This window comes from Caretta caretta, chromosome 2 (genome assembly GCF_965140235.1).
Source record: "Caretta caretta isolate rCarCar2 chromosome 2, rCarCar1.hap1, whole genome shotgun sequence".
NCBI classification, from domain to species: domain Eukaryota; kingdom Metazoa; phylum Chordata; order Testudines; family Cheloniidae; genus Caretta; species Caretta caretta.
The window spans coordinates 213177917-213203341 of record NC_134207.1 but is presented as its reverse complement, the minus strand read 5'-3'; the positions used below and the strand labels follow the sequence as shown (position 1 = coordinate 213203341).

At 41.9% G+C, this 25425-nt stretch overlaps 1 protein-coding gene across 5 annotated transcripts in view; it reads left to right on the top strand.

The window, feature by feature from the left end:
* HDAC9 (histone deacetylase 9) overlaps positions 1-25425 on the top strand; it is a 704322-nt gene that overhangs the window by 91804 nt on the left and 587093 nt on the right. For 2 of the 5 annotated variants that reach the window (XM_075125816.1, XM_048838328.2), the window contains exon 2: positions 24710-24797. The exons of the other annotated variants lie outside the window; for them this stretch is intronic. In XM_075125816.1, coding sequence (XP_074981917.1) covers positions 24773-24797 — 25 coding nt within the window. In that variant the 5' untranslated portion in view covers positions 24710-24772. The remainder of the gene's footprint in view (positions 1-24709; positions 24798-25425) is intronic. 5 annotated transcript variants of the gene reach the window in all.

Genomic DNA, 25425 nt, shown 5'->3' with positions numbered 1-25425 from the left:
CTTAAACATGTTTCAGTACGCCTCTGTGGCTAATCCTAATGCTGTATTATATCAAATGTTCCTCTGTGTAGAATCTGAGCATCTCATTATAATTGTACTTGCAGGTACAGATTTGAATATTTTCTGCCTTATCACACACAGAACTAACTGTCAAAGAACTCATGGTAATGTACATCATAAGAACTGTATAAAATGCATTAAAATAAAAGCCAAATCAAAGTCTGACAAATATAATGAATCATGCAGGTCCCAGTATAGGAAAAGAAAAAGTGAAATACTATAGAGCCAAGAACGGTCAAAGTGAGAATAACCTCTACAATAAACAGTTGGTTTTTTTAACTAAAGCAAGAGAAATGGAATAAGACAAACTCCTGGGGAGAAGCAAGTAGGCTTATTGTAGGAGCCATAATGGCAACAGCCAAACTGTGCACTTGCTTGAAAAATGGTAGCAGGATCTGAAAACATTGATAGTATCTGAACACAGATACCCTTTATGTCCAAGGCTCAAAGAGAGGGGTCTTAAATAAAGTGAAGTTCCATACCCTTGTCCCATCACTTCCTTCCATTTTCTTTGAAAGTTTGTTTTGTTAGAGCATTAAGGTTTTTCTTAAATCTCATGTTCAGTTTCCTTTTAGTTTTGAGGTTTGGAATGCAATTTCTACCCTAACTTTTGCTATTTGCTTTAATTAATTTTAGCTGTTGCATTTTACTTCATTGAGAAGACCTAAATACTCCTTTCCCCTACTTTAAAACTGTTTTCTGTGCCTCTGTGTTCAGCAAGCAGCATCTTTACTCCTTCCTTCTACTCCACACCCTCACTCAAAAGACTAACAGTGCCACAACTACAGTTTCTACCACACAAGTAGATTGAAATCAGAGGCAATGCGTTGGGGGAGGGGGGGCGCCATACAGGGTCACGTGCCCCCCCAGAGTTGCTGCTTGATTTATACTGAGCATGCGCACATGGACTGAGCATGCTCAGTAACATCTGTTGAATCTGCCACCCTCATTCTGCCCGCCCCTCCCCCCCCCCACACCCCTCAGCAGGTACTGGTCATCTCTGATGAAACTGCCATTCTCTCCTCGACATGTAATTCTTCTGCATCCATCACAAGTGCTGGGTTTGGGGTTTTTTTTGAAATGCAGAAGAATCACGTTAATCAGTCTTTATTGGGCCTGTAAGTTTTTGTACTAACTCATATTAAGCAGAATTTTACAATTTCCAAAAGCTTTTGGAAGCATTTCAATATAAAAGCATGAAAATAACTTTCAAAAGTGACTTAGAAGTGGATGAATTTGTTTTTTAAAGAATTTTTTTTTATCATTGGTTGAAACAAGTGATTTAAAACTTGCAGGTCTGACATCTCCTGCATGTGATTGCATGTTCCACTTACAAGTGGATCTTAAAATAGTACCACTTGTAGTCAAGTTCTAAGATGTCTTAGGGGGAAATCAAACTGAGTGTTTATTAGTTTTTGACAGGAGCAGCGATAAAACTACGCAGATGTAATTTTTAAAGTAGATATACACATGGTTGCACAACATGGAGTCTTAAACAGATGAGTTTCCAGATTTAGATAACCCCAGCTGTAGGAGCAGTTCCGTGATTAGTATGATTGCTCCAGTTTTTTTAATTTAAATATTTAGTCAGTGATATACAAATGGTTTCCAGTCCATTTACTAAGGGATGATTGTGGCCCCATTCCCTAAACGGGCATACAGGGGAGTAAGGCCCCCTGATGATCCTTGTATAGCCTTCATTCTGGCTGCAGGTGGAGGAGGGAGAGTAGGGGTTGAATAGCTAGCATTCTACCCAACCCCCTAAGCAGATAGGTAGAAGGGAGTAGAGAGGGGCTGGTTTTGGACAGAGCATTGGTTTTACTCGAGATGGGTTGGCCTACAGACCTGAGCCAGTACAAGGAGGGAAGTAGGCTGCACTCAGTAATTACAGCAAGTTATTTCATCCCCCCAGGAGCAGCGGGGTAATAGGGAATGTTATAACTAACAATTTCCTGCTCAGTGTTACATCTAACATGGGGGAATTCAATGTTAGACTTCAAGTTGGCAGACAAAAAGGAACTGCACACAGAACTAAAAATTAATGATAGGTTAGGTACAAGTGATCAAAAATGGGAATGATAAATGGGAATTATATAAAAACACTTTACTAAATGCCCACCAAAGCCACAATCCCATAACTGAGTAACACAAATTGTCAGGTTTAGAGGACAAGTGAAGGCAACTATTAAAAAAAAAAAAGGCAAATGAAAGAAAGGGGATAGAAAAATAAGGAAAGCAAAGGAATATAAGGAGAAATCTATGGCCAGCAGAGTTAAGGACAATAAGGAGTTTTTACAGTTATTAGGAACAAAAAGAATCCTAACAATGGTCTTGGCCCATTACTAGATGGAAATGATAAAATTCTCAATAATGCAGAAAAGGCAGATAAATATTTCTATTCTGTATTTGGAAAAAAACTACTGATGTAATTGTATTTTATTATAACATTCTTTTCATTCCACTAGTATCTAAGAAGGATGTTAAACAGCAGCTACTTGGGTTACACATATTTGAATCAGCAGGTCTGGAGAACTTACATCCAAGAGTTTTAAAAGAGCTGGCTGGATCAGTAACGTTGATTTTCAATATGTTTTGGAACACCAGAGAAGTTGTGGAAGAAAAGAAAGCTAATGTTCTGTCAGTATTTACAAAAGGTAAATATGATGTCCAACCTAATTTATAGGCCTGTCAGTCTGACATTGATACTGGGCAAGATAATGGAGCAGCAGATAGGACATCAATTAATAAAGCTTTAAAGGAGGCTAATATAATACATGCCAATCAACATGGGTTTCTGGAAAATAGATCCTACCAAACTAACTTGATATGTCTCTTTTTCTAATGAGATAAAGATACTAGTATTAATGTAATATACTTAGACTTCTGTAAGGCATTTGACTTGCACAACATTTTGATTGAAAAATTAGAAAGATGTAAAATTAAGATTGCACATATTAATTGATCAATAAATGGTTTGACAAAGTTCCTTCTCTGCCGTGGTGGGTACTGTGCTTTTTGGCTGATTTGTTCACCTCAGAGGTTCACGGCAGCTCTCAGTTAGGCCGCTTCCTCTAGAGGCTCAAACCTGCCGTATGCTCGGCTAACCTCATCACTGGCCAGCATGGGGGAAAATGGAGAACAATCTCCACAGCCTGTTGTCCCACCTAATAGGTCAGGGACAGGCCAGATCCCTTTCCAAATTAGACCTTACCTTCTGGTGTTGCTCACAGACCAGGTCAACTCCTCCTGTGTCCAATCAGGAGTTGGGGGAATGGGGGAAACCCGGGCCCACCCTCTAACACTGGGTTCCAGCCTAGAGCCCTGTGGATAGCAGCTGTCTACATCTCCTGTATCAGCCGCGTTACAACTACAACTCCCTGGGCTACTTCCCCATGGCCTCCCCCAAACACCTTCTTTATCCTCACTGCAGGATCTTCCTCCTGAAGACTGATCACGCTTGTACTCCTCAGTCCTCCAGCAGATGCCTTCTCACTCCCTGCTTCTTGCATGCCCTCCACTAACTGATGGGAGGTCCTTTTTAAACCAGGTGTCCTGATTAGTCTGCCTGCCATAATTGATTCTAGTATGTTCTTAATTGGCTCCAGGTGTCTTAATTAGCTTGCCTGTCTTAATTGGTTCTAGCAGGTTCCTGATTGCTCTAGGGCAGCCCCTGCTCTGGTCACTCAGGGAACAAAACTATTCATCCAGTGGCCAGTATATTTGCCTTCTACCAGACTCCTGTACCCCACTGGTCTGGGTCTGTCAAATATCCTTCCCCCTTGCTCAAAATCAAGGGGTTGGGCAGCTTGGGACGCCAGACAGTGCACACCTGACAAGTCATTGGCATTGATATGATGGCTCCCTGCTCTGTGTTGCACACGGAACTGGAAAGGTTGGAGGGATAAGAACCACCTGGTCACCCTTGTGTTCTTCTCCTTGTTCTGCTGCATCCATTGAAGAGGGGCATGGTCGGTCATGAGGCCAAATCTATGCCCAAGCAGGTAGTAACGCGATGTTTCCATCGTCCATTTTACGGTGAGGCACTCTCTTTCCACCACTGCATATTTTTGTTCCCTCGGAAGGAGTCCCCCCCCCATCTGTGATAGAACGGTCCCCAACCCTACTTCCGATGCATCTGTCTGCAGGATAAATTCCTTGGTGAAATCTGGGGCTATCAGTATGGGGTTACTGCAGAGGGCAGCCTATAGGTCTGTGAACGCTCTCTCTGCTGCATCAGACCATCTCACCAGATCAGGTCCATAGGCCTTCACTAGGTCTGTCAGGGGACTTGCCCTTGTGGCAAAGTGGGGGATAAATAGTCTGTAATACCCCACCACACCTTGGAATGCCGGACTTGTTTCTTGCGACTTGGTTGGGGCCAATTTTGGATGGCCTCTAACTTATTCAGTTGGAGTTTTACCAGACCTTTTCCCACAATGTAGCCAAGATATTTGGCCTTGTCATAAATATAAAGGGAAGGGTAAACCCCTTTAAAATCCCTCCTGGCCAGAGAAAAAAATCCTCTCACCTGTAAAGGGTTAAGAAGCTAAAGGTAACCTCACTGGCACCTGACCAAAATGACCAATGAGGAGACAAGATACTTTCAAAAGCTGGGAGGAGGGAGAGAAACAAAGGGTCTGTGTGTCTGTCTATATTCTGTCTTTGCCGGGGATAGACCAGGAATGGAGTCTTAGAACTTTTAGTAAGTAATCTAGCTAGGTACGTGTTAGATTATGATTTCTTTAAATGGCTGAGAAAAGAACTGTGCTGAATAGAATAACTATTTCTGTCTCTGTATCTTTTTTGTAACTTAAGGTTTTGCTTAGAGGGGTTCTCTATGTTTTGAATCTAATTACCCTGTAAGGTATCAACCATCCTGATTTTACAGGGGGGATTTCTTTATTTCTGTTTTTATTAAAAGTTTTCTTGTAAGAAAACTGAATGCTTTTTCATTGTTCTTAAGATCCAAGGGTCTGGGTCTGTAGTCACCTAGGCAAATTGGTGAGGCTTTTTACCAAACCTTGTCCAGGAAGTGGGGTGCAAGGTTTTGGGAAGTATTTTGGGGGGGGAAAGACATGTCCAAACAGCTCTTTCCCAGTAACCAGTATTAGTTTGGTGGTGGTAGCGGCCAATCCAAGGACAAAGGGTGGAATATTTCGTACCTTGGGGAAGTTTTGACCTAAGCTGGTAAAGATAAGCTTAGGAGGTTTTTCATGCAGGTCCCCACATCTGTACCCTAGAGTTCAGAGTGGGGGAGGAACCTTGACAGGCCTCCGTAAATCCTACAGCACACTTGGCAGGGTTTGCTGTAAGGCCAGCTCCCCTGAAGATATCGAGGACTACCTTCACCTTCTCTAGGTAGGTTCCCAGTCTGGGGTATGGATGACCACATTGTCCAGGTAGGCAGCAGCATAATTGTTATGGGGGCGTAATAGCTTGTCCATGAGATGCTGGAAGGTAGCTGGGGCCCCATGTGGTCCAAAAGGGAGGACAGTATATTGGAAAAGACCCTCTGGTGTAGAGAATGCAGTCTTTTCCTTTGCATCTTCAGCAAGGGGAATTTGCCAGTACCCCTTTGTCAAGTGTAGGGTAGTCAAGTACCGGGCATTGCCCAGACAGTCCACTAGCTCATCTATGCAAGTTATGGGGTATGTGTCAAACTGGGATACCTCATTTAGTTGCCAGAAGTCATTGCAAAATCTTGTGGTGCCATCAGGTTTGGGCACCAGCACAATTGGGCTGAACCACGGACTGTGGGATTCTTTGATTCCCCAACTCCAGTATTTTTTTTTTTTACTTCCGCTTTTATTTCCTCCCTTTTGGCCGCTGGCACCTGGTAGGGCCTCATTGTTACTCTGGCCCCAGGGTTCGTGATGATGTGGTGATATGTCTCAGTGGTTCGACCCAGTTTTGTCGAGAACACATCTTGGAAGATCATCTCAGACACTTCATTCTTCTAGTCTGGTGTTAAATTGGGAGACGCTGTCACCTGTTTGGAAGGTTTGTTTTCCTGCGGTAGGTCTTTTCGGACAGCTGCGCATGGCTTTTGTGCATGCCAGGGTTTTAGAAGGTTGATGTGATATATTTGCTCTTGTTTCCAACGTCCTGGTTGTCACACCTTGTAATTTACCTCCCCTACAGGTTCAGCTATTTCATAGGGTCCTTGCCACTGAGCCAAAAGTTTACTCTCTGTTGTGGGTACCAACACCATGACTCGGTCTCCGGGCTGGAACTGCTGAACTTTGGCCTGGCGATTGTACTGAGCTCGTTGGGCCTCTTGGGCCTTCTCTAGGTGTTCCTGCACAATGGGAGTGACCCGCGCTATCCGGTCCCTCATTTATAACATGTGCTCGATTACATTCTTCCCCTCATTGGGCTCCTCCTCCCCAATTTCCTTGGCTATGTCCAAGATGCCCCAGAGGTGGCACCCATATAATAGCTCAAAGGGAGAAAACCCAGTTAAGGCCTGAGGTACCTCCCGGATGGCAAAAATAAGGTATGGTAGTAGGGTGTCCCAATCCTTCCCATCTCAACTTACCACCTTCCTTATCACAGCCTTCAGGATTCAGTTGAACCTTTCTACCAGCGCATCGGTCTGTGGATGATAGACCGAAGTCCTCAGGGTATATATGTGGAGTAGGACACATAGGTCCCTCATTAGTTTTGACATAAATGGGGTTCCTTGGTCCGTCAGTATCTCCTTTGGTAGCCCCACACAGGCAAAGATCCCCACTAGCTCTTCGGCTATTGTTTTAGAAGCTGTGTTCCACAGGGGGATGGCTTCTGGATACCGTGTAGCATAGTCCAGAACGACATGTATATATGGGTGGCCCCAGATAGTCTTCTCTAGGGGTCCCACTAGGTCCATGGCTATTTGCTCAAACGGGACCTCTGTGATGGGAAGAGGTACCAAAGGTGTCCTCAAGTGGGGATGGAGATGGTGCAGCTGACACTCTGGGCAGGAAGCGCAGTATCTCCGCACTTCTTCGTGCATCCCAGGCCAGAAGAACCTTTGTAGGATCCTTGCCAGGGTCTTCTCTACCCCTAAATGCCCCCCCAAAGGATGACTATGCGCGAGGCTTAATACAGCCATCTGGTGTTTGTGAGGCAGTCGGAGCTGCTCTACCTTCTGTCCCTGTCCTGGTGCAACCCGGTAGAGGAGATCCTTCTTTATGATGAAGTAGGGGCCGGGTCCCTGTGTTTTCCCTTCCACGGGGACCCAATCTATTTCTGTTACCTCCTTCCTAATGTTGTCTTACCTTGGATCTTTGGCTTGGTCCTGTCCGAAACTTTTCCTCCCGGGGCTGGTCTGCCCAAGTTGTAGGGGACTGGTCTCTACTGCTTCTGCTGGTTCGGAGGCATTAGGGTCTGGCTCAGGTGCTTTTCCCTCCTGGGCAGCCTCCTTTTCAGCTGCCCGGTTCCACCTACTTACAAGGGTGACCCTCTGGCTTTGGGTCAGTATTCGGCTCTCAAGGCCTTAGCTGCCCTTCTTTCCCTTTTTGTCTTTCTGCCCCGCCTGGGAGTGGAGAAAAAAATCTGGGGAAATTTCAGAGAAAATTGGGGGTTGACACTATCTGCCGTGGACTCCTCACTAGCTGCAGGGTCCTCCCTTTTCTCTGATTCACCTACTGGCAGTAAATCATCCAATCCTGGGAAGTCCCTCCCTATGAGCACCAGGTAAGGGAGTTTAGGCACTACACCTGCTGCTACCTCTGTAGCGGTTCCCCTGGATTTCAATTTTTACCAGGATGGTGGGGTAATAACTAACTGTCCCATGGACGCATGTCACCCCTGTGCGTTTTACCTGTAGTAACTGACTGTTTCATGAGCTTTCCTGAGGTGAGCGTGATGGTGCTCCCCGAATCTATCAGTGCTGTGATCTCTACTCCATTTAACCTCCAGTGGCCTGGTATATTTGTGTGGGGTTAGTGCAACCCCCACAATGTGAATTAGGGAGCATGGGTTTTCCCAGTTGCCTAGGTTACGTTGCACAGACTCCTCAGCACTGGGGCACTGTGCAGCTATGTGTCCCCACTCCCCGCAGGCGTAACATCTGTATGGGGCCCTAGGCTTTCCCCGGCCTCTTGGTTTGGGCAGTCTAACATCACAATCCTCTTCACCCTCAGTGCTCTGACTTCTAGTGGCCTCTGGTGGGCCTTCAGACCCTTTCTTTTTCCACCTGGGCCTTCCTGGGGGCTCAGTTGCCTGAGGTCTACGGGTTGGTGCCACTAGTTTAATCTGGGGCGCCTCTTCCTCAACTGGTCGGGTCAGTTCCCTTGCTGTCCTACGCCTCTCTACCAGGGCGGCGACCTCGTTGTAGGTGGAGGGGTCATTCTGGCTTACCTGGGTGTGAAGGTCTGGCGGTAATCCTCACATGTACTGGTCGATGACCAGAACCTCTAGTATCTCTTCTGGATTCTGAGACTCGGTTTGTAACCGCTTTGGTGTGAGATGGATGAGGTCATATAATTGGGACCACTGGGTTTTGTTTTCCTGGTACCTCGACTCATGATACCTCTCAGCCCTCACTGCAGTCATTACCCCAGATCTGGCCAGGATCTCTGTGTTCAGCTGGGGTTAGTCTGCCACAGTCTTTTCAGACATATCATAATACGCCTTCTGGGCTGCCCCACACAGGAATGGAGTGAGGATGCCAGATCACTGTTCTTGGGCAAAGCCTCCTGTAGGGCTGTCCTCTCAAAGGCCAGGAGGTATGCCTCTACGTCATCCTCCTGCGTCATTTTCTGCAGCCAATTGCTGGCCCGTATGACCCATGTCCGATCATGGCTGCGGTTCAGCTCTGTAAGGGCCTTCACTTGATTTACCGGTTCCCACAACATAGCACTGTCTTGAGCGGCCTGGTCCTTCAACAGGTGATTGGTCTCTTGCTGCAGCCGCCCTGCCTCCTGTTGGGCACCTGCCTGGACATGGGTAGCCTCCTGCAGAGCAACTGTGGCTTGTATCAGTGCCTGCACTACGTCCTCCATTGTGGAGAAGAAAAATAATAAGCCCTCTTTAAACAAACCAAACACCTCCTTCTTCCACCACGCTGTGCACCCAAACCCAAGCCTGCCACCAGTGTGACAAAGTTCCTCCTCTGCCTTGATGGGTCCTTTGCTTTTCGGCGGATATGTTCACCTCAGAGGTTCATGGCAGCCCTCAGTTTGGCCAGTTCTGCTAGAGGCTCACACCTGCCATTCGCTCAGCTAACCTCATCATTGGCTAGCATGGGGGAAATGAAGAACAAGCTCCGCAGTCTCTGTTGTCCCACCTAGTGGGTCAGGGACAGGCCAGATCCCTTTCTAAATTAGACCTTCCCTTCTGGTGTTGCTCACAGACCAGGTCAACTCCTCCTGTGTCCAATCAGGAGTTGGGGGGAAACCAGGACCTGCCCTCTACACCGGGTTCCAGCTCAGGGTCTTGTGGATAGCAGCTGTCTACATCACCTGTATCAGCTGCATGACAGCTACAACTCCCTGGGCTACTTTCCTGTGGCCTCCCCCCAGCACCTTCTTTATCCTCACCACAGGATCTTCCTCCTGAAGCCTGATCACGCTTGTACTCCTCAGCTCAGTCCTCCAGCACCATGCCTTCTCACTCCCTGCTCCTTGCATGCCCTCCACTAACTGATGGGAGGTCCTTTTAAATCAGGTGTCCTGATTAGTTTGCCTGCCATAATTGATTCTAGTATGTTCTTAATTGGCTCCAGATGTCTTAATTAGCTTGCCTGTCTTAATTGGTTCTAGCAGGTTCCTGATTGCTCTAGTGCAACCCCTGCTCTGGTCACTCAGGGAACAGAAAACTATTCATCTAATGGCCAATATATTTGCCTTCTGCCTGACTCCTGTACCCCACTGGTCTGGGTCTGTCACACTGGTTAACTGATAGGTCTCAAAATATAACTGAACAAGAAAATGCCATTGAGCAGCTGTTTCTGGTGGGGTCCTGCAGGGATCAGTTCTTGGCCCTGCGCTATTTAAGATTTTTATCAATGACCTGGAAGTAAACAAAATAATCACTGATAAAGTTTGAAGATGACACAAAATAGGGGGAATGATAAATAATGAAGAATACAGGTCACTGTTATAGAGCGATCTGGAATGCTTGGAAAACTTGGCGGAAGCAAACAATATGTATTTTAATGTAGCTAAATGAATACATCTAGAAACAAAAAATGTAGGCCATACTTACTGGATGGAGGGGCAGAGGGAGACACTCTATCCTGGGAAACAGGGACTCTGAAAAGGATTTGGTGGTTGAGGTGGATAATCAGCAGAACAGGAGCTCCGGAGTGACACTGTGGCCAAACCAGCTAATTCAAAACCCTGGATAAATAAACAGGGGAATCTTGAGTAGGAGTAGAAAGGTTATTTTACCTTTGTGTTTGGCACTGATGTCACTGCTGCTGGGCTACCATTATCCACAATTCAGGAAGGGTGTTCATAAATTAGAGAGGGTTCAGAGAAGCCACAAGAATGATTGAAAGATTAGTAAACATGCCTTATTGTGATTGAGCTCTTTGAGTCTCTATTTACCTTCACAAAAAGAAGGTTAAAAAGTGACTTGATTACAGACTATAAGTACCCACATGGGGAACAAATAAGTGATAACAGTCTTCAGTCTAACAGAGAAAACATCCAGCATAACAGCATCCAGTGGCTTGAAGCTGAAGCTAGACAAATTCAGACTGGAAAAATAAGTTATAAATTTTTAACAGTGAGGGTAATTAACCATTGGAACAATATACGAAGAGTCACAATGGATTTTCCATCACTGGCAATTTTAAAATCAAGATTGGCTGTTTTTCTAAAAGATTCTGTAGGAATAATTTTTGGGAAGTTATATGGCCTGTGGTATACAGGTGGTCAGACCAGATGATCATAATTGTCCCTTCTGGAAATCTATGCATCTATGAATAGGGAAGGAATTGTGACTCTTACCCCATTATTAAATGGCAGCATGCCAAACTGTGGTAAGCCAGGTTTAAATTCATGAAGGCGTGTCCACACAGTTGCCCCTATTTAACTAACTCAGTGTAACATCAGGCTTTAAGACATATGGTCTTGATCGCACTGGAGTTGAGGGTATCCAGCACCTTGCAGAAGTTCTCAGAATTGAGCACTACCCCTCAACTCAGACTCCCTCCCAATCCCTGGTGCATCTCTGCCTTCTCACTGGTGATTATTTTTTGCCACACAAAGTCTTAGGAACTATTATGAACTATACCTTCTGGAGGTTCTTGCAGGTAGCAGATCAGTTTAGTATTTTACAGCTTGCCCAAGTTTGCAAATGGAACTGAAGTATTTCTGTGTTGTACGTGTCTGAAGCTAGTTTACACCCTTATCTAGACAAGGAAAGAAGTTAAACGCTGTGGAAGTTCCAAGATGACCACAGATTTCACACTTGCACTACCTCTTTTTCTGCAGCTAAATTTAGACTTTTCAACAGAAACACAGATTTCTATATTTCTCACATAAAAATAAGTGTCCAAGCACTTCTGCATATTGAATATTTTAACTGATTTTAGACTGAGCAGGAAATCCTCCTTCTAGTGATGAACAGAAAAAGAAATACGAAACTGCTAGAATGAAATTACTTTTATTATTCTACCAGGAGTACATCTTTGTCTCCTTTTTAGTACAAACAAACTCTGCTCTCTTTCTAAAAATATGATTAGTTTTAATTAAAATGTCCTGCTTCTAAAAAATATCAAGTTTTGCAGTAATTTGGAACAAATTCTGAGGACTCTAAACATGAAAGCGGAAATACTAAATATTTGTGCTCCTAAAACCACCCAGGATTTTCTCCCATGATCCCATTTCCCAGAATCATTTGCAATATGTCAGTCAAGATTTCTAAAAGTGCTATAATACATAACATGCTAGATATTTTAAGCTCATTGTGCCATGTATCGCTCAAGTAGGTACAGACATGCAGGGAGCCAAATTCAGCATTCATTTACAGTTCTGGAAATCCAGAGTAATCCCATTACAGCCAATGGAATTACTCTGAATGTGAAGCTTTGTAGCTGTGTGCAGAACTGGTCCTCTGCATTTAATGTTGATATTTTATTTACAGTATATGGGGAAAAGCATATAAATTATGGGGCAGATTGGGATCACACAGAAAGGGACTCCTCAGTCCTTGCTCTTCCTTCTCTTGTCCCAAATTTAACCAAAAAGGAGGCAGAGAGAAGGTAAGGCAGCAGTCCCATATGTCCTCCACATTGGCGTGCACAGTGAGACCAACGTACGGGGGGGGGGCAATTTTCATCATCCCTGTGTACACTGAACAGTCTTAGGAGTAACTGCACCAGAGGCACAATCACTGATGAGGCTCCCTGAGGTGTGGTGCACCTCCTTGACATTTCCCTTCCCCGTACAGAAGGCTTTGTCCAAATGGCACAGATTCACCCTGTGTATTTTGGTTGAAAATATTTTGCACATTCCCCAATCTGGTACATCCAATTATCTCAGTTCCCTTTGGAAGTTTATCTTTGAAACCAGGTGGGGTAGGTTAGGAACATCCTATTACAAATCATTTCAAGTTATAACATTTTTGCACCTGCCCTATCCACCCAGAAAACAGTTTCATAACTCATCTTGGAGTTGCAGCCCCAAGTCTGAGAACAGCTGCACTGTTTTTTTTTGTTTTTTTTTAAACACCCAGCCCCTCCTAAACATCAACTGCACTTACACATTTTGCAGTTATTTAGATTCCTCCTCTTGCAGATTTACCAGTTGTCATTAGCAATAATTTTCACACAGGTTTGCTTCCAGCCCTTAAATTTAGACAAGGATAATGACTGAACAAATGGAATATTGTGATGTACATTTATAACTTTCTTCTATCTTTTCACTATAATCTGATGGATTTAGGGCTTTCAGAGGTCCATTTTCATGTAAAATCCAATATTGTATTTCTTATTAAACATCACTAGGAATTAATGACCCTTTCAGATTTAGGGGATTGATAATACTGGAATATGGTCTGTCTTTTCATCTCTAGCTCTCTAGTTTGATTTGAGCCAATGTTGGTATGGGTGCAGTGTCATTGTCATCTGCTGCCTTTTGATGACCTATAAGAAATAAACTGGGGGTTTTTCTAGTCCCTTTTCTAGTGAACTATTGACATTTTATATAATTTATAATAAGAGATATCCATAGAGTTACCTTGTGTTCAATATCTATGTACATGGATAGGTATTTGCGGGATTTTGTTTCTGGGCCTCTGTAAGGTCTTGAAAGTGACTGCTAGTATTATAATGTGGCTTCCCATAATTTTTGTTCTTATCTCTTCATGTTAGAAGTGATGTTGATCTTATGGCTCAGTTCATTGTTGAGGGATACTGCAGTTGTCCTGTTACATTGAATTGGGCATACAGAAATTAGACAAAAACTCAGATTAAAATTTAACAAACAAAGCAATTTTAGTATAAATTAAATCAGGCAAGTGGGTAGTAATTAGGATTCAGAATACCTAATACTGCATTATGTGGGCAAATTTCTCTTAAAATAATTTAAGTTGAAGTCTGATGAGACTTTCAAATATACTTTTCCTAAGTAATTTGGAATTTATTTCCTCCGTACACCTTGTTAATAGTAAGGTGTGGAATTCCTGGGACAAAATTATTTTTATGTTTTAATAAATAACAAAATGTCACCTTGATGGGAAATAGTCTACGTTATTTCCTTTGTTATTTCTGGGATCTTTTTATTCTAATGACCGAAGACTCTTGTGCTGGTAGATGCAGAAGAGGAAAGGGTCAGCTTTTTCTGCCTTTTCCTTGACATATTAGGTGTTTAAATCTTCTGTAGGCATATTCCGGTTAAAACTCAACTGATCTTCACTGGTCCTTTTGATGATTGGCATGAACATTTCCACAATATACTATGCTGCAGTTTTACCTCTCTCTCTGAAAATAAGCTGTATATAAAGGTCAAAATATTTGAATAGCTAATCATTATCGCAGTTCCTCCCAGGTGGAAGTAAAATGCCTAATTCATCTGATAAAACAGTCTCCCAAATTTACATGAGAAAATCACTTTTTTTTAAAAAAAAGGAAGATGATAAGGCTGTCCCACCCAGCCCCAAACCTGCTCAGCATCAAGTAACAATAAGACATGCTGCTTACTGTCACCTTGCCTCCATTAAAAATATTATGATTTTTTTTTTTTACTATCCTACATTTTTGCATGTCAGGCTTCTATGTTAAAGAGTTCTGTTGTTTCTCTTGGATTTCTGATTGTAGTTTGAAAACTACTGCTGGTACTCTTTGATTTGGTGACAATGTGACCCGTGTCAGTGCTTATCTGATGAATTGCATGCTTTGAATGTTTCTTTTCTAATGCCATGCTAATACTTTTCTCAATTTTCTCCCCTCATGTCAGAATAATTATATTTAAGTCTCAGGGCAATCTTCTGTGCTCGGTATGTGTTCAAAAGATTTATTTGCATTTCTATCCTGAATAAATTAAAATGATTTTGTTGGAAATAGCTTCATAGGAATTGAGTTTCCATATCTTTCAATTCCTGTTCAGGTTTTCTAATCTGGTGGAAATGTTAACAATTTAGAGGAAAAAGAAATGCAAATACCTTGTAGGCATTCATTCAGCAAGTCCCGGGGGTGCTCAGAGAGATAAGATTACTTATTAATTTCGAAGAATTTACTAATATTGCTAATCTCGGTTTCAAATTCTGGATTTTACTTCGCTATTTTATTTCACCTTCATTGATAGGAAATGGGGATTTTTTAAAATCCTAGCGTGTAGTAACACGGTTAATTGTATTGATCAGATACTGTGTAACAATACGCTGAGTGTAGCAAACTTGTTAAAATAGTTTAACTTTCCAGAAATTAGAGAAGAAATTCTAGTGTGTGATGTGCAAATATACAAGTAAAATGAGTAGGCTCACCTTTTACATATAAATTCCAAATACTATATTATACTGAATATCTTGCAAGGTTGATTACTTGCAACTGCTAGTGAGATTTTTCCTCTCCCATGGCAGGTCTTAAGTATCCATCTTTTCCATTAGCATTTGGATATATACAAGTACTGTATAGTTATTCATATTTCCTTGCATTTCAAACTAAATGACTTCCAAATTTTCCAGAATAGAGTCAATATTGATGATATTATAAATAGGAAATTTTTCATAGTTGACTAATCTTTTGGTTTAACTGCTAGTTTAAAACACACACGCGTGTGCGCACGCACGCACACACACACCATGTTTTCAATATCAGTAAGATTTTAGGATTGCAACAGTTTTCTCAGTTCAGAACCCTCTTATATGCAGTATAGTACATGGTATTGTCTCCTCCTTTCTGATTCTCTTTTCTATCCTACTTCATAATTAGCACACCATTCTGAAACCGTTTTTGAAACTAGTTTATTTTTAGTGCAGATGCAAACAGGGCTGCAATGTTGGTAGAAGTTGCATGTCTGATAAATGGACTATAATGATGATGTTGTTGTTTGTTACTACAAGCACTTATTTGTTGCCCATTACCATGGTATCCTTAAATGTAAAGACAATCCAGCAATATCCTTGAACTTGAATGAATATACTAAAATATGACCCAGTTTATGAAATTAAATGCTCATGCATAATATGCTTTTTATATACAGATTTGCAGTCCAATGCTACTAGAAATGCTTACAATAGTATGCTTCAATCATTTAAACTTGCAGTGTCACACTACAAATGTAGGATCACTGAGCAACGTTCCTTTGAGGGTGGCTATATTTATTTTCTTAAATAGTTTTTGTTAATATGTATGTAAAATATTGTAATGTGTCATATTCAGATTTTAAAAAATGGAATAACACATACAACTACAAAGGTTAAGCTCAGGTCATATCCCTATATCACATACATAGTTAATTAGCGAATACAATAAAGATTCTTGTCTAAAAAGAGAGATGTTTTATTTTTATAGCACAGTGGGTCAAATGGTAAACTACCTTTGATGAAAACTGACAAGTTGTCTTGTTAGGATCCTCAAAAGTTGGCCTGGTGGCTTTCACTTTGTGTAGTGCCACCTGAATACAATTATAAAATCAAAGGCATTCCAGTGAAGGATGGACAGCAAATTCAGTGGGGGTAAGGAACAAGGGGAATTCAGACAAATCTTTCTTACACTGAACAATGATTAAAACATTAACATATAAGTAGTCCTCCACTTCTGAGAATTCCAAGAAGCAGGATTGGCTGGCTTTCTGGACCTCTACCACTACAGTTTTAGCCAAATTAATGTCCCAGAAGACAGAGTCAGATTATTAGCTGGTATGAATCAGCATAGCAACACTGTCTGCAACAGAGCTATGCTGATTTACACCAGCTGAGAACCTGGCACTAAGAATTTTTCTTTCTGGATAACCCAGGATTTTTCAGGGAATAATATAGCTGTTTGCACTTCTGGATGTTCACATGCCAATTTCAGAGGTGCAAGCTCATTCGGATATGCTTCTGTGATGGTGCTCAGGTAAGGAAAAACAGTAACTTGAACTTTATAAATGGCTATTTAAGCCTAAGGTGCTTCCAGAATTTGTTCCCTGCCACTTGTGTTGGACAAGGTTGCAGTAATAGTGCTGCTTCTATTGTTCTCTTGTTTTGTTTTTGAGTGTAGGGATTTTATAATTCCTCTCCACAGTACAGTGTGCAATTTTAGGAGTTGGAATGGAGTTTTCTATGGCATGGACTCAAGATCAACATCATGTAGAATTCCCAGGATATGGCTGTCTTAAACCTTGACTTGGTTCTCAGATGCTTTCAGTTTTAATTAGCAAATTGTTATTTTTAATAAGTAATCTTGCAAGTTTGTTTTTTTAAGATCAGATTCTATATGGCCTATTCTCCACTAATTTCTGGAAACACTTGAATATATATAAGGCTATCAGCATCCCAGAACTTGACCCCCTTTCTCCTCTACGGAAGAAACAGAGTTTTAGCATCTATATGAAGAACTAAAATAGCTTGTTTAAAAGATCTTTCAGAGACCCTTTCTCTTCAGCCAGTATTTCAGAGGGGCAAGATGCTGCTGGTGAACTTTAATGTGGCCTCGTCTTTCTGTTGGTTTCATTGTGCTTTGGATCAGGCCCATAGAACTCCAGAGTAGAATTTGACTAGTTAGAAATAGGCTACGATTTAGCTAATTAAACAACCATCAGCACTGGGAAACCTAGATCAAGTGCAGCAGAGATTCAGATGAGCAGGTTGATAAAACTGCATCTCTAGCTCAGTAACTTTGCTCTAGCACTAAATCGTATTTGCGGTTCTAATATCTGTGAACAGTCGGGTGTAAATAATCTAATCGTTAATTGTTTGCACCATCCAGAACTATTAGGGAGATGAGGGACAGTCTCCTGAGGCAGATTACTGGCTTCTGTGTAGCTCACATTCATCACAGTATGCACTCAGTCTTGCAGGTGCTAATAAATTATAGATCACTGGATTTTTCTCTTTGCTAGGCTCGCAGACATACAGGGCAGTGTAAAAGGAAGAGATCTTAGAGGGAATCACAAGAGAATACAGAAAATGCTATATGAGCATCTACTCATATGGTTAAAGAGATGCTTGTACCTTAAATTTAGGAGTTTACCTTTTTATTCTCTGGATGTGTCAAACCATTTCATTATTGAAACAGCACCCTCTGCAGTAAAACACTGAAGAGACTCCTTCTTGCCTCCTTTTCTAAGCATGTAGATTCAATTAATTTTGTGTGCTAAAATCAGAGGGGCAGAGTCCACTTTTGGTTATACCTGGCAGTAATATTTAAGTTTATATGTAATTTAGGACAGAATTTGGTCCAGAAGAAAGATTTTTTTTTTTGTAAACAGAAAGAACGGTTGGTAAAGTAGGTATAGAAATAAAAATGAAGGACTGTAATAAACCACGTGTAAGTGAAAGTTACAAGAATGTTAGTTTTTTCCAAGTTGTTCAGTGTTATTTATTTGTATTATAGTGGTGTCCATAGGCTACCATAAGGATTGGGGGGGTCCCATTGTACTATATGCTGAACAAACACATAGTATAAAACAATCCCTACCCTGAACAGCAATTTGTAAGGCATGCAGAGTTTGATTTTCAGAGCTGCTGAATGTCCACAACTCCATTGAATTTAATGTGAGCTGAAGCTCTGAAAAGCAGTTTGGTTTTGCACAGTTTTATCCTGACATACTGAACTCTGGTTAATGAAAACTCATGATTAATCGAAGGTTGGTTCTGTCTCCAAGGTACACGCTTCAAACCCTGTTCCTGTGGATCTTACTGTTCTTCCCAGGAGCAGAGCTATAGAGAAAGAAAGTCATCCATCTTCCACATGGCCAACTTGCTCAGCATAACCTGTATGCATAACAGTGTAAAATAAGAGCTCAACTGTATTCAGTAAATTACTTGAGTCAAAATTCTTCACTAACTCATTACCAGATATTTCTAGCTCTTAAACTATTTCTAGGCCTAAATAATAAAGGCTTGATTATGTAATCCTTACTCACATTGTGTAGAATTTGTGAATGGTCCCCTCGAACTAATAAGGTTTTTTTTGTACGAGTATGAATTATTCTATGTAAGGATTGCACGATATGGCCCAAAGTAACTATGTAAATAAAGAAGTGCATAGTTGGTAAGAAATGTGTAAATATTCCTGTATTTGCTATTTAGAATATTTTAGAAGAGAAAAGAAGAAAAATATTATAGTACAGTATGGTACTTGTAGATAATCTGTGTTTCCATGCATTTCTTTATCAGTATATATCTACTGATCTAAATCAATCTAAATCAGTACATGATCTAAATCAGTCATGATAGTTGTAAGTGGCACTATGCAGGATGTCTGTCAGTCTGAGTTCACAACTCCGATTTATTTCAATGAGATTTTCACATGCAGCCATTTTTATCAAAAGAGACCTGAACGGAAGACAAGTTAGTATCTCCTGTATAGAACAGTGGAAATATATAGCTACTACTGCTTCTATAAGATGTGTAGGGCAGTCTTAAACAAAAAAAATTAGCATCACAAAAGAAGAATGCTATCAGGCTGCAAATATTTATTTTGTGAGATTTGGGGAGCTCAACATACACCTTGGCTTTCTTTTTGGCATTGCCATAGTGTTATATGTCACACCATGATACTTGTGAATGAGTAAATAAAATGTTTCATTGACTGTGAGGGTTGCTGTTCAAAGTTTCTGTGGATCCTAAACCTCAGAGAGTGTGTATGTTTGTTAAAGTAGCACTAGCTGACTTCTTGGTGTTCAGATGCCGTATGGTCACTGAATTAAATTTGAAGTATTTTTAAAATAATTCAAGTTGCTCCAGCTAAATGCATGGACAGAAAAATCAACTGGGGAACACAGATTTAGAAAAATGTTTGTCAGAATTTTACACTAACAATTTTGTTAGGAGATCTAACTCTTTCTTAGCACTCTTTTAAATTGCTTCTTAGGGCAGGATAATATTGTTATTGGGAATGCTACCATCCTATGTCCAGAAAACATTATGCATTGCAATAAAAGGTAGCCAGATGAGTGGTTTTGATGTTGGATTTGTTTTCACCCATTAGGGGGAAAATGTACATAAAACTCACATTTTGCATAAGCTCTTCTGAGGACTGACAAAGAAATCAGTTCTTGATTCTTTCTTAGTTCAAGTAATGGTGGAGGGTGTACCGGAAACAAGCCTCCTTAAATTAATCTTCTTGTAAGTAAAGTTGGTCTAAAGTAATATGGAAACTAGCCAAAAACCCAATAAGTTTATCTGAAGTAACACTTGCAGCTTTGTGGAAGTATGTGGCTGAGTGATGATATAAAAATAGCAAGTTATTTTGAGGAAGAACTTATGTTCTGTAATAATGAGAAACTGGTATACAGATAAAATAAATTGCTTATCTAAATATACATTTCTGATGAGAAGGATCAGTAGCTTAGTGTTCTAAGTTCTGTGCTAGAAGCAGTCATTAAATGTTGTCTCAGCTTAAAAAATGGGGGGATTTAAAGATGCACTATCATTGTAAGATTTGCGTTGCTTTAGAGATACATACTTGATAGCCTGCCATTGCATTAAAATGAATGGCTCTCTCCTTAGATTTGGCAATACAGTGGTAATTGCATAGTTTTCATTTACAGAACTGTACAAAAGTTGCTTTGTGGAACACTCTATTTGCCTCATGTTCAGATCATGTCATCAAATGCAACTGTGCGTCTCTTATGCCTAGGGTTGCCAAGCCTCCAGGATTAGCCTGGAGTCTCCAGGAATTAACGATTAATCTTTAATTAAAGATTATGTCATGTGATGAAATCTCCAGGAATACATCCAACCAAAATTGGCAACCCTACTTGTGTTCCAGTTCAAGAAAGCACTTAAGCATGTGTTTAATATGCTTTCCTGAACATAGCATCCTATTGAAATAGAGGGGATTTAGGAATGGCTTAAGTGCTTTTCTGAATGTGGATGCTTTTCTGAAATGAGGACACAGAAGAAAGTCTACCATAATATAATTTATTCTGATTTGGAGTGAAATACTTCTTACTGAATGTCAGAACTGAGCATTTAACAGTTTTAGCTGGGAATCAATCAAGGAAAAAAATTGAGGAGCTCTGAGTAGAACCATTTTCACATTATTTAATGATTATAAAGTGATTTAGTCAGAGTGTGTGTGTGTGTATATATATATATAATATTCAGTTTTCCATTGTGAAATTGGACTTTGGCTATAATTTATTTGCCAGTAAGAGAGATAGTTATATAGGTCTGAGAGCTCAATCAAAGGAGGGCCAGGACAGGAAGGGGAAGGTTTAAAAGAAATGTTTATCACAGAGAGTCTGGTGATTTAGAACAGTGGTTCTCTACCTTTTTGGGCCCAGGACCCATTTGTGTTTATGGCCTGTCGCAACCCAGTAAATAGTCTGAGGGTGGAGATCCTGGGGTGGTTTCGGTTGGGTTCTACCTGGCACTTACCCCAGAGTAGTGACTCCTGCAGCTCCTCTGCTGTGGGGCTGGCTGGGCTTGGCCCTTGGCTCTGGGTGTTGCAGTCTCTGGGGTTGCAGTAATGATCAGATTTGGCCCTGCCCCTCTGACTGGACCAAATTTGTGACTGTGAAGTTGTGACCAGGCTCATGGGATTGCAGTGCCACTCATTCAAATTTGGCCTACCTGTCGTCATGATGGCTCGGCCAAACCTGTGTGGTGCAGGGACCCCAGAGGTTGCAGTACATGGAGCCAGAAGGTGAACCCAGCCAGTCCTGTGAGACAGGAGCTGCCACGTGACCCTTTGAAACATTCTGGTGACCCAGTTATGGGTCCCAACTGACAGGCTGAGAAACCCTGGTTTTTGAAGATAAAACACTCCCTGTCATAGTCACTTGTGAGACCCAGCTCAAAGGGAGTGTGCACTTCAGTGGATGAGAGATCACTGAATGCAGCAAAATTGCTCTTGTTACAATAAAGTTGAGGTTTAAAGCAGTGTTTTGAGGATTAAAATACTTCTTTCCGGGGAGTGCCATAGAAAGTACTCTACTTCATGGCTGGTTTCAGCAAAGTTCTAGCACACTATAACTCTGGGATTCTCTTGCTCTGGGAGTAAATAAGGGACAAATAGCCACCAATCCCTTTATCCATTTAGCCATCATGAACGTGCACATTCTGCTCTAAAAATCCTTATGTTATCTGATCAGTGATCCTTTTAAGCCTCTTACAGAGCATACCAGTTAAAGAGCTGGTTTACATATGTCTTACGCCAGAGCAATACAGTCACAGAAGATATCAAATTACAATCAGAATTGTTATAACTAGAATTGCTTACAATCTAAAACCCCTGTAAATGAGATTGAGCTACAGACTGCTGTGCTTTTTAAGGTCTGATCATTCAGCATAAAGCCCTGTCTGATGCTCCCAAAGTTTTAATAACAGTAGAAGTTGTCTAAAATAAAATATGCACAGACTATGCAGTTTTTATAATGTGCTTTTCAGAGGATTTTAGTGCCAGGTTGAAAAATTTGAATGTTTTGGTGGGACAGCTTTTTGCCAATTTTCATTTGGGTTTGGGAAGAGGGAAATTTCTCTGTTTTCCTGTACCCTATGCATCCCAAAAATTGAAATTCCACTTGCTGTGTCATCAGTTCTCAATCTGTATGACATGGATCAGAGGTTCTCAAACTGTAGTGTGCGAGCTCCATTCAGGTGGTCTGTGGATAGTTCCCTCTAAGGTTTGTGCCTGGTGGCCGCACACAAAAATGAAGGGTCACCCACCTAATTAGTGGTGCCGTGCAGGTGTGGCTCCACTAATTAGGTGCCTGGACCCTGGAGAAGATGTACATGTAAGGTGAGGTGGTGGCCTTGGGGGGACTAGGGAGTAGGTGGGAGGGCACAGTGGGGTAAGAAGAGGGGGTGGGGGAAAATTTGGGATGTGGAGGGCTGCAGCGGCCAGAGAAAGAGGTGACTTTCCTCAGCTCTGGGGCTGTGGCTGCCAGGGAGAGATGGCCCTCCTTCCCAGCCTCAGCTCTGTGGCTCTGCTCGGGGGAGAGACCCCTACCCCCTCTTTCCCAGTCCCAGCTCAGGGACTGCTGCAGCGGGAAAGAGAGGGCACATCCATCACATTAGAAAGGTAAGACTACTGATATTAAAATATGAGTTGTGTGCTTTTTTGTAGAACAAAAAAACATTAATTATTAAGGTTTTTTTAATACAGTGCTTTTATCCAAATGCTTTATAATAGCTAACGGTACAAACGACATTTGGAAAGATCATTAAGTGATCTGCCGAGACCCTCAGCAATTTTCAAGTGGTCCGCAAAAAAATAGTTTCAGAACCACTGACCTATATGATCATGCAGGTCTCATGTACCATAACTGGGGGAGATGTTGGCGAGAGATGTTGGCAAGTGGTAGTGGTCATGTGGGTATCTGAAGAAAATCTTGGGAGGAGAAAATTCAGTTGACAAGTGGCATAAAATCCCCAATCTGCCTTTTGTGTTTTTATTTTTGTTAAAATCCTTGAGGCTAGAACTTATATGGTAGCTGGTGTAAACCACGTGTGTTGCTGCTATTTGGCAGGATTGTAGTAAGGAACAGAGAGGGAAAGAGAAGAAAAATTCCACAAAATCAGACTGGAGAATGTTTGAGAAGTTAGGAGAGCATGGAGGGAAAATATACTCACCAGGAAATCCCCCCAAAAGTTTTCTCTGTAAAGAGAAAAAAGCAGGAGGCAAGTGTGACAAAGTTCTTCCTCTGCCTTGTTGGGTCCTGTGCTTATTGGCAGATTTGCTCACCTCAGAGATTCACGGCAGCCCTCAGTTTGGCCACTTTTGCTAGTGGCTCAAACCTGCCATTCACTCAGCTAACCTCATCACTGGCCAGCATGGGGAAAAGGAAGGAGAACAATCCTCGCAGTCTCTGCTGATCCACCTAGTGGTCAGGGGACAGGCCAGGGACCTTCCATTCTGGTGGCACCTACAGTCCAGGCCAACTCCTCTTATATCCAGTAGTGGGGAGGGGAATGGGGGAACCCAGGCCCACCCTCTACTCCAGGTTCCAGCCCAGGGCCCTGTGGATCACAGCTGTCTACTGTGTTTCTTGTAATAGCTGTGTGACAGCTACAACTCCCTGGGCTACTTCCCCATGGCCTCCTTCCAACACCTTCTTTATCCTCTCCACAGGACCTTCCTCCTGTTGCCATATAGTGTTTGTACTCCTCAGACTTCCAGCAGCACAGTCTCTCACTCTCAGCTCCTTGCACACCCCTTGCTGCCTGAAGTGAGGTCCTTTTTAAACCAGGTGCCCTGATTAGCCTGCCTGTCTTAATTGATTCTAGCAGCTTCTTAATTGGCTCCAGGTGTCCTAATTAGCCTGCCTGCCTTAATTGGTTCCAGCAAGTTCCTGATTGTTCTGGAACCGCCCCGTTACCTTACCTAGGGAAAAGAGACCTGCTTAATCTGGGGCTAATATATCTGCCTTCCATCACTTTCCTGTAGCCCTGTCACACAAGGTAAATATAGTAACAACAGCAGCTCCTTTGTTTATGATTCCCTGAGAAAGGGAGGTCTGGTTCTCTTGTATTAAGTACTGCCAAAGAAGAACATACAGGAGATAAGTGGAATACCTTATTTATGTCTATTAATGCTTTGGGATGGGGGCACACTGGTCTGTCAGCATCTGGTACACTTTTGGTGCTTTCTATTAATCACAAGAGGTACAGTAGTAGGGTTTAAGGTGAATTTAGTGACCTTACTGCATTCCCAAGAGTTTTTAGCATTTTCATATTTGCTGTGTTACGCATTCATTTTTTGTATAGCCTTGTTGAGAGAAAAATAAGCCTTAATAATCAAAATGAAAATTAAGTACACTTCTACCCCGATATAACGTGACCCGATATAACATGAATTCGGATATAACACGGTAAAGCAGCCCTCCGGCGGGCAGGGCTGCATGCTCCAGTGGAGCAAAGCAAGTTCAATATGACGCGGTTTTACCTATAACATGGTAAGATTTTTTGGCTCCTGAGGACAGCGTTATATCGGGGTAGAGGTGTATTTGTTTTTAAGGAAAAAATGATTCATTTACACAACCTACTTAGTTATGGTTGGGCAGTTGTCTTTAATGCTGGTGGCCTGGGTTTGATTTTGGTCCTGATTTTTTCTTCCCCCCAGCTCTGGAGGCCTTGATTTCAGCTCCTAAATGACATTTATGTAGCATCTTTCATCTAAGTACTAATGAAGCCTCACACACTTCTGAGAGGTAAGTGTTCTCCAGAATGGGAAACTGAGGCACTGAGCAGTTATGTGATTTACCTGCGGCTGTACTGTGAGTCATTGGCAGAGCTAGCAATAAAACCCAGGAACTCCACTTTCCTACTCTAACCACTAGATAACACTGCCCAATAGTGACCTCTGGACAGTTAAAGAGCAAAACTGATTAGATCCAAGGGTGGTTCCAGGCAGTGCAGTCCTCCTCGGATAAAATGAGCCATTTTGGGTACTGGATATGGAGAAAAAGTGGAGGATCCTTGGGTCTGTCTAGTATGCAGAGGGCCCCCGATAGGAGTGATCACAGCGTCTGATATTTCTTCCACACAGAAGTTTCCAGTTTCTACGGTGTTGCACTTTTTTTTTTCTAATATGCTTTATTTCATTTATTTAATTAATTAATTTTAGATTTTAAAAGTTCCATCCCAAAGACCACTCATCCTGAGCCCTGAGCCCCCTTGACCTACATTAAAAGTACGATCAAGAAAAGTTTATGCAGTCAATCAAAGCAGCAGCAGCACTTGTCCTTCCCCACCCACATCTCATACTAAAAAGCAGACCCAATCTGAATTAAAACTCCCACCCCACACTCTTTATTTTATGACTATATGTTCCCAAAT